The sequence below is a fragment of the Capsicum annuum genome, unplaced genomic scaffold (assembly GCF_002878395.1).
Source record: "Capsicum annuum cultivar UCD-10X-F1 unplaced genomic scaffold, UCD10Xv1.1 ctg1001, whole genome shotgun sequence".
NCBI lineage: Eukaryota > Viridiplantae > Streptophyta > Magnoliopsida > Solanales > Solanaceae > Capsicum > Capsicum annuum.
The window spans coordinates 205,504-216,795 of record NW_025814925.1 but is presented as its reverse complement, the minus strand read 5'-3'; the positions used below and the strand labels follow the sequence as shown (position 1 = coordinate 216,795).

Here is an 11,292-nt window from a genome sequence, read left to right as displayed (position 1 = left end):
ACATGGCTGATAGTCCAGTGGTATGCGCGTCACCTCCGCGTCCCTGAGATGGGCGTTCGAACCCCCAAGCTTCAAATCCTGGCTCCGCCTCTGAGCTCAGACAAAAGTTATCTTTGATGTGCTAGATTATTTATAAACACCAGTTAGCTCGAAAATGATATAAGTTGTAACAGTTTTTGGAGGGAAACTACACTTTTGGTTGTAGTATGCCTGTGAAATCAGGCAGGGGATTAAGCATGTGTTGATCATGGCCAGATCTAGACTAAGCTTATGGGCTCAGCCGAACGTGTTAACTTTGATCCACATTTATTATAAGAAAACTTCATTCAATAAATTTAAAATCTTGCAACTTAAAAAACTAAAATCCTAGACTCATAAGCTTCAAATCTTGATTTAGCCTCTCGACTGCTAATTTGCTTGGGCTCATTAGATTGTCAACAATGCCAATTCACCAAGTTGGCAAAGGAGATGCAACAATTACAACTAACACCACCTGCAGTGTCAGTACAAATTCTGCTTCAAGTGCATTTGATAGCTTTCACTAATGTTTTCAACAAGCTTAAAAGTACAACATTCCTGTTTATAATATTAGACCATTTCTTACAAGAAAAGTAAGATCATGTAAACATTCAGCTGAGGATGGAAAAGATTATTTGGCATCAAACAATATAGGCGAATACAATTACGCCTCCCAACCTCTCAGTTGTGTAGCACGTGCAACGCGATTCACCCCCAATGTGAAGGCGCCCATTCGAAGATTGCAATTATGTGTTTGACACATGTTCTTCAGATTATGGAAGGCTTTTGTCATGTATTTCTTCAGCTCCTTGTTAACCTTCTCTTCATCCCACATAAAACCTTGAATGTTCTGCTCATGAAAAGGTTTTCCATATGCTTTTAGGGACAATTAAGAATTGTAAGAGGACATATCTAATAAAACATGGAAGAGATTCACTGACAACGTTAGAACATGGGCACCTAATTCTAATGCAACAAGGGTGTTATTAGTACATGGCAGTTGAACACCGTAATTGATGAGAGTGGCAATGAAGACTTGTCGTCAATTATGAAACGGATGATTGTTGTCTATTTAAGTTGCTGTAACTTGTAAGGCCACCTACTAAACTATACTCTTACACGCGGAAAGAACTGCTTGATCTATATTAGACAATTCCAACTAAATACAGTCAAATCTCTTCATAATAACATCTTCTTTTCTGGATGTTTTTTGACTGCTACAACGAGATGTTATATAGAATATTATAATATAACATAATATGCAAGTCGGTTCCAAAGAAAACTAGGTTGTTATAGTGAAATGTTGTTATAAAGTATGACTGTTATAGAGAGGTCTTACGGTATACTTCAATATCTTAGCGATATGTCAATTTGAGCTTTAAGTAATCGTCAAAATAACTCTACATGTGTTTTATGCGGTAATATAAAGCACAAAGAGTTAGGATGTCACGTATAGAAAGATTTTTTTTACCTGAACCCACTCAAAATAACTAACGGTTACACCTCCGGCGTTGGCATATATGTCGGGAACTATTAAAACACCTTTCTTAGAGAGAATCTGGAGAAGACAAGTAATGTGTTAGAAATTATTATCATGCTAGTCAAACGGATTTGAAAACCGGCAAACAGTGGTACCTCATCAGCTTCTGGATCAGTTGGATGATTTGCTGCTTCTACGATGAACTTGGCCTTCACGTAATCAGCATTTTCTCTGAATAGACAAGGACAAATTAAAAAACTTCCGTGGGTATAATAAGTCCATATATACATCTTAAAATGATACGGAATAAGGAAGAAATCTGAGCAGCAAAGAACTCCAGTTTCTATATCCACACAGATTTAAACACAGAAGAAGATACCTATTTTTTGCCAATACTGAAAACTAAATTTAAATAAAATAAGTGCATACAATCAATTTTTAGAATGTACTAAGAATTAAAAAAAGAAATATTACGCAGAAGCAATATTTCATAAGCATAATGGGTTTGTACTTGTTCAAAACTCCTCCCAGGGCGCAGGGTATAAGAACATCACATTCGTGCGTAAGCAGTTCATCTGAACTCATTACGTCAGCACCGCTGAAATCAATTAGCTTCCCTGTTGCTTCTTTGTGACTAAGCAAAGATGGTATATCAAGACCATTCTGATTCTTGACTGCTCCAGTTATATCACTAACTGCAACTACTTTGCCACCCATCTCGTGAATAAGCCTTGCTGCCCATGATCCTACGTTCCCGAACCCCTTAGGAATGGAAAAATACATTTAGAATCATTTCAACTGACTTGTTTTGTGCAATATCATGGCTACTAGAATTGAACTAATTAGAAACTCTACCTGAATTGCAAAAGTCAAATCCTTAATCTGCTTCCCCTGCTCAGCAAGAAAAGCTTCTGCAGCATAAACGACACCACGCCCAGTTGCAGCTTCCCTACCCAATGAACCGCCAAGATCCTAGGTAAATAGTGAAAAAGGGGTCGTCAAATGACTCGTTTAATTCCGATAGGATAAGTTTGAGTGCAATAGCACATTAGGAATTTAATAATTTACTGAACAAAAACTTACAACTGGTTTCCCGGTCACAACTGCAGGAGAGTGACCATGAAATTTTGAGTACTCATCCAAAATCCAAGCCATGGTCTGTCGTAGGAAACACCACATAAGCACATTTGTTTGCTTCATAATCTGAAGCTCCACAAAGAAGAATATGTTCACAAAGTTACATCAGAGAACTATATCAATAACCTGAGCGTTGGTGCCCATATCAGGCGCCGGGACATCAGTATTAATTCCGATAAGGTCATGAATTTTCTGCGTGAAAACACGCGTAAGGCGCTCCAGTTCGCTCACACTTAACTCCTTTGGTATGCAGCCAATCCCACCCTTTGCTCCCCCGTATGGAATATCTACTACAGCAGTCTTCCAAGTCATTAGTTGAGCAAGGGCGTTCACCTCATCAAGATCAACCTTGTAAAATAAATTTAAACCATTTCAGCGCAAATTCTATTTCCTAAAACAACAAAACATTGAAGTATACAGTACAGAGGTAACCAGCACAACCATGGACCGTGGCGTACATTGAACTATAAGAACTATAAAGTAACATGTTCATGGAGATAAAATCATGAAATGATGAAGACGTCAATCAACGTTAAGCAATCGCTTTGAGGAAAACATTTTTCAAACACAGACTTACCAATAAATAAAAGCTAAACATTTTTTATGTAAAGACCTACTAGTATTTAATTTAATTACCCTGCAAGCACAGATAGCCAAGGTAATCTTCCCATTGAAGTTGGTGAATAAAGGTTCACACCTAGTGCTGCAGCTCAGACTCGAACCTACTAGTATTTGGACCATTAACTATGCCAACTGTTAACTAAATTTTTAATGATTAAACAAGATCATCCTGTTTTCTTAGAATGCAATGAAGTTACTGAATTTTAGCATTTTACAAGTTCTCATACTTTATTTCTCTCTTAGACATAGTAGAGGAAACATTTAGGTTATACAACAACAAACCCAATGTAGTCCCATAAGAGGGGTCAGGGAGAGTAGAGTGTGCACAGACCTTACCGCTACCTCATGGAGGTAGAGAGGCTGTTTAGAAAGACCCTCGGCTCCAGTAACACACATCAGAGCAGTTAAAAGAAAAATACAAAAATTAATAGGACATCGAAAATAATAGGGGAAACATAAAATAGCATTCAAAAATAGGAGCAATAACAATAATCAACTAGTGTAATAACTGAAGCACAGTAAATAACGAGTAAAAAAAATTGTAAGACAACAAAAGTCGTAAGACACAACTACGATAAAAATGCTACTTTTACTGGTTATACCTAAACCAATATTGATACAACACTGACTTTGAATCAAATACAAATGGATAGGTAGCTTGAGAGAATAAAAATTTGAAAGACCAAAAAAAGCTGTCAAATGTGGAGTGTCAGTTTTTTACCAGTTTCACAGACCTAACTGTATGTTTTATAGGACTCCTATACTGTAATTTGGTGAAGGACTACAGCTCTTGAAGTCTTGTGCAAAATGTGTATCTATTACTCTACCTTTCTAGTCAATGATTATCTAGAATCAGTAGCAGAGCCACAGGAAATGAAGAGGATTCAGCTGCATGGACTCTTCACTTTTGATGCCGCACACGTGTCGGATTCTTCAAAAATACATCATTGTTGGAGAATCCGACAAGCACCCGTTAACATTTTTGAAGAGTCCGAGCAGCATAGGGATTCATCATTGAATGTTATACTATGTCAATAGAGAACAAATTCGCATCACATGTGGCATCAAAATGAAAGATTCTTATTGCTAGAAAAACTCAATCAACCAGAAGAGAAGCAATAAGTTAAGACATTGAAGTAAAAGGACAAAATGAAGAAGGAACATGGGAAAAGATAACCTCAGGATGGTATCTGATTCCTCCTTTCATGGGTCCGCGAGCATTATCATGTTGGACTCTAAATCCAACATAGGAAACCAACGTCCCGTCATCCTTGGGAATTGTGCATTCTACCTGATCAAATACAAAATTCATCAACCAATCTGCTCCATAACAAAATAATAAACAGATATTTTCACCTACTTATAAGTTTAAACTTTGAGCAAAACAATTATACATTTCAACATGATCCTGTATCTCAACAAATAAATAAAACTGTCCACTCTTTGATGATTTTTTCAGACTTTAACACATTTCAGTAGTTTTAGAAATCTTGTTCTGAAAAAAAAGTTTTCCTAGAGTCGAGGATCTATCGCAAATAATTTTTCTACCCCACAAAGGTAGGAGTAAGAACTGCGTACACCCCACCCTCCCCAGACCCCACTTGTGGGGCTACAATGAGTATGTTGTTGTAGTTGTAGTAGTTTCTTCAAAATTTTGAGAAGAAAATAAATAGGAAAATTGAGTTCTTTGAGAACAAGATCACCCTTCTCCACCTTAGTTTCAATCAGAACAAAAAATTCTTCAAAAAAGATTGAAACTTTACACTAATATACATCACACTATTCATTCTATATACCTGTTCTTCAAAAAAAGATTGAAACTTTACACTTTTATACATCTCGTAATTCATTCTATATACCTGTTCTTCAATAAAGATTGAAACTTTACTCTAATATACATCACAATATTCATTCTATGTACCTGTTCAGACTCAATTTATGTGGCACCGCTTCAATTTCAAGAGTCAAGCAGTTTAATTTTGCTCGTGAAGTTGATCATGGAATTTTTAAATTTTTGAAATAAAATTCATATTTGAAAACTACATAAACGTCCTGTAAGTTACAATAATTAAAAAAAGTGCAGCCAGGTGCACTAAAACTCTCATTATGTGTCTAGAAAAAAGCCAAACCACAAGAGTTTATTATATGTAGCCTTATCCTATATTTCTTTCAAAGATTGCTTCACAATAATTGACAATTAAAAATATTTAAATGATATGTGAAAAATTACATCAATGAAAGACTCATTTGAATTACGAAATTGCAAAGGTGTCATGTAAATTGAGACAAACGAGCAATTTACATATTTAGGAACTACATGAAATAGTTCAAGTCACAAACAAAAACAACAACACATCAAGTGTATTCCCACAAATTGGGATACGGAGAGGGTGGAGTGTAGCAAGTCAATCAGTCACAATAATTAACAATTCAAAATATTTTAAAAAAATAAATTAAAAAATTATGATCAAATAAAGATTCTTTTAATCTTGAAATTACAAAAGTGTCACGTAAATTGGGATATAGGAGTAATTTATGTTAGAATTTTTCCTGAATTTGATCTTACCTTACTTGGATTCTACCATAATTGTGTTTCACTTTGGAAAGGACTTCTTAGTAGAAATCTCTTATTTCTACTAGGTTTATTCTTTCTTTTAACAACTATTTTCTCAAGTCATAACACAATAGCAAAAGTATAGGAAGATTTTATCTCTCATTAGTTTTATTTATTTTTTTTTAATTTAGGTTTTTAATATGTAAGCCAATTGGCCGAATCATATCAACAATTTTATGTTTTAGTATGTTTTTCTTGTCATCTTATTTATCGTCTCAAATAGTTTGCAAGCTACAAGCTTCCGCATAACGTCCTCTCAATTTTGAACCTTCGAACCTAACTATTTAGATATCTAGGAACTACATGAAATAGTTTAAATCACAAACAACAACAACTTATAAGTGTAGTCCCACAAACTAGACTGCGGAGAGGCTAGAGTGTAGCAAGCACTATCCATTACAATAATTAACGGTTCAAAATATTTAAGAAAAATATATTAAAAATTTACGATCAAATAAAGACTTGTTTAATCTTGAAATCACAAAAGTGTCACATAAATTGAGACAGATGAGTAATATGCATAACTTAATTCGTACTATGTACCTTAATTTCTCTGAAAGGGATCAAAAGACTCCTTTCAAGTTTGGAGTCCAAACCAAGAATTCTAGCAGCTTGACGAAAGTTCCTGTTTGTAGCTACAAGTGCATTCATAGCTGCCTTATATATTACTGGAAAAAATAAACAAGATCACCAAAATGTCTAGTAGGATCAAGATTATGAAAAAAATAAATAAATGGAATTTTCGTGATCTTGATTTCTTGAAACAATACTTATATAGTTATTAAGGATGATGACGACGATATTAGATGGGTAAGGAGGCAATGCTAATTACGATAAGATTTAATTAAGATGATGATGATATTAATGGGTAAGGAGGCAACGTTAATTAAGATGAGATTTAAGTGTAATGAATATGGGTTTAGGTTAATCACAAAAGAAGTGGTGATTATCGTCGAAGTAAATTTGAGTTTTTTCTTTTTTGTGAAAAAAAAAAGTTATAAATATAAAAATGGTAATTTTCTTAATCTTAAATTCTTGAAATAAACTACTTTTATATAATAGTAAGGACTCGTTTGATGTGATGAATAAGAGAAAATTAATTTTGAATGAGTTTATCTCATATTCATATTTGATAGAGATAAAATTAATAAAATACTTTATCACATGATTAATTATCACAGGTAGAATTAATTATCAAATTATTGAAATAAATTCGATTTTTTTTCCTGATAATTACAAATGGGATCACGAGCTCCTTGGGATACTGTACAGCCATATACCCCTCCTCTTTTTTCTCTCTTTTTTATTACCAAATACATGTGCCATTTTTGGCCTAAATCAATTTTTATTTTTATTTTAAAATATGCCATTTTTGGCCTAAATCAATTTTTATGGAAAATATAATCTATAAGAATTAGAGTTAATACCTAAAAAAAAATTATTCATATTTTATTGGTTTAATATTATTGAACTTTAATATTTCTGCGTAAAATTCTCTAAATTGTCAAGTGGCCTTGAGAGTGATCTCACTCTCCTTCATGTGTGAGAACTTAAAAAAATTGGGTATCTTTCAGAAATAGCACAATTTGTTATAAAATTCTCCTTTTATAGTCATACTTTACGTAATTATTATTTATAGTCATATTTGATTTTCAGTCGTTGTATTCACTTTTATTCAGTGGTCTATCTTCAAAAAAAACACATTATATATTTAGTCTGGCCAAAAACAATACCATTATTTTTTTATACTTTTTTCTTTTTCGTGTTTTTCATTTTTCTTCTTCTTTTTTTATTTTTTCCTGTTTTTTTTTGTTTTTTTTCTTTCTTTCTCTCGTTAATCCCTAACTTCTATTCTCTTTCTTCTTTTCTTTTCTTCTTTGATTTTTTCATTTTTTTTTTGTACTTATTTTCTTTATTATTTTTTTGTTCTATTTTATATTTTTTGTATTTTTAAAAAATATTACTAGCCGAGCACAAGTCATGAATGATAACGTAAATACCACAATTGTTTATCATATTTGTAATCACACCGTCATTTATATTTTTGTATTCATTGATACAACTGTATTTGTATTTTAAAGTTCGTGCTTTATTTATATTTTATAGTTCGCATTTGTATTTGTATTTATTAGTTTGCACCATCATTTATATTTTATATAATTCGCACTTATATTTTAAAGAACTGTTTTGTATTTGAATTTTATAATTTGCTGCATGTTATATTGGATTATGTTTATATTATGATTTTATTATGTTTGTATATTTAGATTATATTTGGATTATACTTGTCTTTGTATTTTATTTTCTTTGATTCCTTTTTATTTTTAAAGAATTATTTTGTATTTGTATTTGTAAATTGATTGCATATTGTATTTAGCTGTGACTATGTACAATTTATCATTCGTATTTGTATACTAACAAGTAAATGCTTGTATTTTATTGATTCTAAAATATATCAATATGTAATGTATCATTTGATATAAATATACCGTTTTGTATTTGTATATCAAAATTATCATTCAAATTTATAAATAAATAAATATCACTTGATGCAAATATAATTACAAACAAATGAAACAAATGATTTTACAAATACAATATGTATTTGTATATATTGCATTTGTATAGAAATTTAAATTATATTTATTTGTGTCAATAAATACAACTCGTATTAATAAATACAAACAAATATTTGTAGAAAGAAAATCAATCGTTCCTTTTCAATAATTAAAAGATACAAATGATAATTCGCACTTGTTTTTGTATGTTATAGTTCGCATTTATATTTGTATTTTATAGTTCGCACTTGTATTTGTATGTTATAGTTCGCATTTATAGTTGTATTTATAGTTCGCACTTGTATTTGTGTTTGCTAGTTCGTACAAATGAACAGAAGGAGGAAAAATGAAAAAGGAAAAAAGAAAAAAAAAAAGAGAAATGAGAGAAAAGGAAGGAGAAAAGAAAAGAGTAACAGAAAATAGAGGAAAAATACAAAAAAAAGGAGAAAATAATGAAAAGAAAAAAAATAAAAAGAAAATGATAAATAAAAAATTGAAAAAAGAAAGCGAAAACAACAAAAAAGGGAAAAAATTTGAAAAATAAAAAAAAAAGGAGAATAATAGAAGATAGAAAACGAGAGCAAATACATGAGAGAGACTATGGATTGTAATTAGGAATAATTAATATGCAAGAGGGGATTATGAATTGTAATTAATTGAAACTTAGATTAAATAAGATAATTAGGAGCCTATATTTACTGAGATATATCCCAAAAAATTATGTGCCATTTTCAATAATGAATTTATCAATAAGTGACCAATATATATTACTGCCCATTTTAATAACGTGAGGAATAACCACAAGAGTTGGTGTGGTGGTTCAGCACCTCATCCCTTAAGCAAGAGATTGGGGATTCGATTCCCACCTCTGGTGAATGAAAAAACTCTGTGACTAGTTTTCTATCGCTTAGTGCGCTGACAGTAGGAACGGAAGATTAGTCTCACGACTACCGACTGTGGGGATACCTTGAAAAAACAAAAAAAAACGTGAGGAATAAATTAAAGAAAAAAAAATTACTTTAAAATTAAGTGGTTCCATATATCAATTCATGCATTATAAATAATGAGAAAGATATTATTAACCAAAAAAAAAAGGAGAGAAAGATATCAGACAATCCCCTCCCACCTTCCCACACCCCTCCCTGCAATCATTAGCACACACTTTTTTTCATAAATAGAAAGTTGCGAATCCAATTTGGATATTATAAAAGAATTATCAAAATTACATGAATTAATGTAGCAAATTCTTCGAGTGCATGCCACTTATGGGTGTCAAGTGGGTCGGGCCAGGTAGCCGGGTTGTGGGTCGATTTGGGCCGGGTTATGGTTAGGTGGGTCGAACCGGGTCCGAGTTAAACAATAAATGTTTTAAAAACTATTATGAAACGGTCCACTTAGCCCAACCCGGTCTAACCCACCTAAATCCTGTCAAACTCGGTTAGAAATTCAGTCAAAATCAGTCAAAAAAATAAAAAAAAAATCCAATATATGCTATATATACCTATCTATATACATTTTAAATACATTAAACAATATATATACACTATATATGTAGTATATACTACATTAGAATTTAAAAAATATATACACATATACAATTACACGTGTAATCGTGTATGTGACTATACGTTAGTTAAATATATATATTACTCTAAATAAAACATATACTACAAGATATATACTACAATATAATGATATATATACTAATTTATAAAACATATACACATGTATACGTTAAATATATACGTCTATAGAAGATATATACACATATATACGTACCAATCAATATATACGTATCATTCAATATATACGTACTACTTTAAATAAAATATACTATAATATATATATACTACAATATATACACACACTATATATATATAGTTATACACTAATTTATAAAACATATACACATATATACGTTAAATATATACTATTTTAGAAAATATATACACTATTTAAAATAAAACATATGCTAATTAATATAATAAATTAATAATAGTATAATACTTAATAGTAAATTAATAATATATTAAAACTAAGTTTTTAATTTAAACTAGAAATTCAATTTAAATCATTAAATGGAAAAAATTACAAAGTAAGGACTAAAGAGTGAATGAATGTTGAATTTTATTGATTGCAAAATGATTCATAATTTACATGAATGAAAAATCTACAAATTTTGCATCATTTTCTCCAAATCATTCATGTTAATATTAGCGGGAACTTGCATAGGATAGTCAAAGTCAACAGGGGCAAAATCATGCATTGGACTTGATTCTGCTGAGTTCTCCCATGAAGTCATAACTTCTTCAAGTCTCTGCTCGTCGTTTGGCTCCACTTCCATTCCTTGATTTCTTCATTCGGCTCTAATCCAATCTCTGAGGCAAACGAGAACATTCATTGCATTGCTTCCCAATGAATGTCGGTTATCTCCAAGTTGCTGTCATCCTTGACTAAAAGCACTCTCTGATGCAACGGTTGACTTTGGAACATTCAAGATATCTCTAACTAATCTTGAAAGCATAGGATATTGTGTTTCATTACTCCTCCACCAATCCAACGCGTTGATTTTTCGTCTGCGATCCTCTATCGGCGACCGAAGATAATACTTAAGCTCTTCCCAATAAGTTGATGTGTAAGCTCCCTCATCGATACTGTTCCAACAATTTAAATCATAAAAGTGATCAGAAAAAACACTATGTGCGGGCCTTTTAGAAGATGATGACTCATCGGGAGGATGAGGAGCGACAGTTGTAGTGATATTTGTAGGTACGGCTAAATCAACTAAATCAACATAATGATTATATTATTTTTCTATCTATTCATTCGCATCACCCATAGCAGTCCACAAATCAGGTTGTACT

General features: G+C 31.7%; 1 protein-coding gene across 2 annotated transcripts; it reads right to left on the bottom strand.

The window, feature by feature from the left end:
- Positions 1 to 499: 499 nt before the first annotated feature.
- Positions 500 to 6,896, bottom strand: LOC124890029 (glutamate dehydrogenase A). 2 transcript variants are annotated; one of them, XM_047401923.1, is made up of 9 exons: positions 6,414 to 6,896; positions 4,434 to 4,547; positions 2,762 to 2,983; positions 2,582 to 2,656; positions 2,354 to 2,470; positions 2,010 to 2,260; positions 1,654 to 1,729; positions 1,490 to 1,576; positions 500 to 868 (listed from the first exon to the last, which is right to left on the bottom strand). In XM_047401923.1, exons 1-9 carry the CDS (start codon positions 6,519 to 6,521, stop codon positions 683 to 685), a joined length of 1,236 nt encoding a protein of 411 aa, XP_047257879.1. In that variant the 5' UTR covers positions 6,522 to 6,896; the 3' UTR covers positions 500 to 682. The 2 variants fall into 2 exon arrangements, with proteins under 2 accessions (XP_047257879.1, XP_047257880.1); XM_047401924.1 differs by lacking the exons at positions 4,434 to 4,547; positions 6,414 to 6,896 and adding an exon at positions 3,272 to 3,519.
- Between the last annotated feature and the right edge of the window lie 4,396 nt (positions 6,897 to 11,292).

What these genes read in the sequence shown, in the direction of transcription:
- LOC124890029 (XM_047401923.1), bottom strand. Translation starts at nt 6,521, where the DNA reads ATGAATGCACTTGTAGCTACAAACAGGAACTTTCGTCAAGCTGCTAGA. An exon ending in GAATCAGATACCATCCTGAG is followed by an intron (nt 2,984 to 4,433) that starts GTTATCTTTTCC and finishes TTATTTTACAAG; the next exon opens with GTTGATCTTGATGAGGTGAA. An exon ending in GTTATTTTGAGTGGGTTCAG is followed by an intron (nt 869 to 1,489) that starts GTAAAAAAAATC and finishes TTTCATGAGCAG; the next exon opens with AACATTCAAGGTTTTATGTG.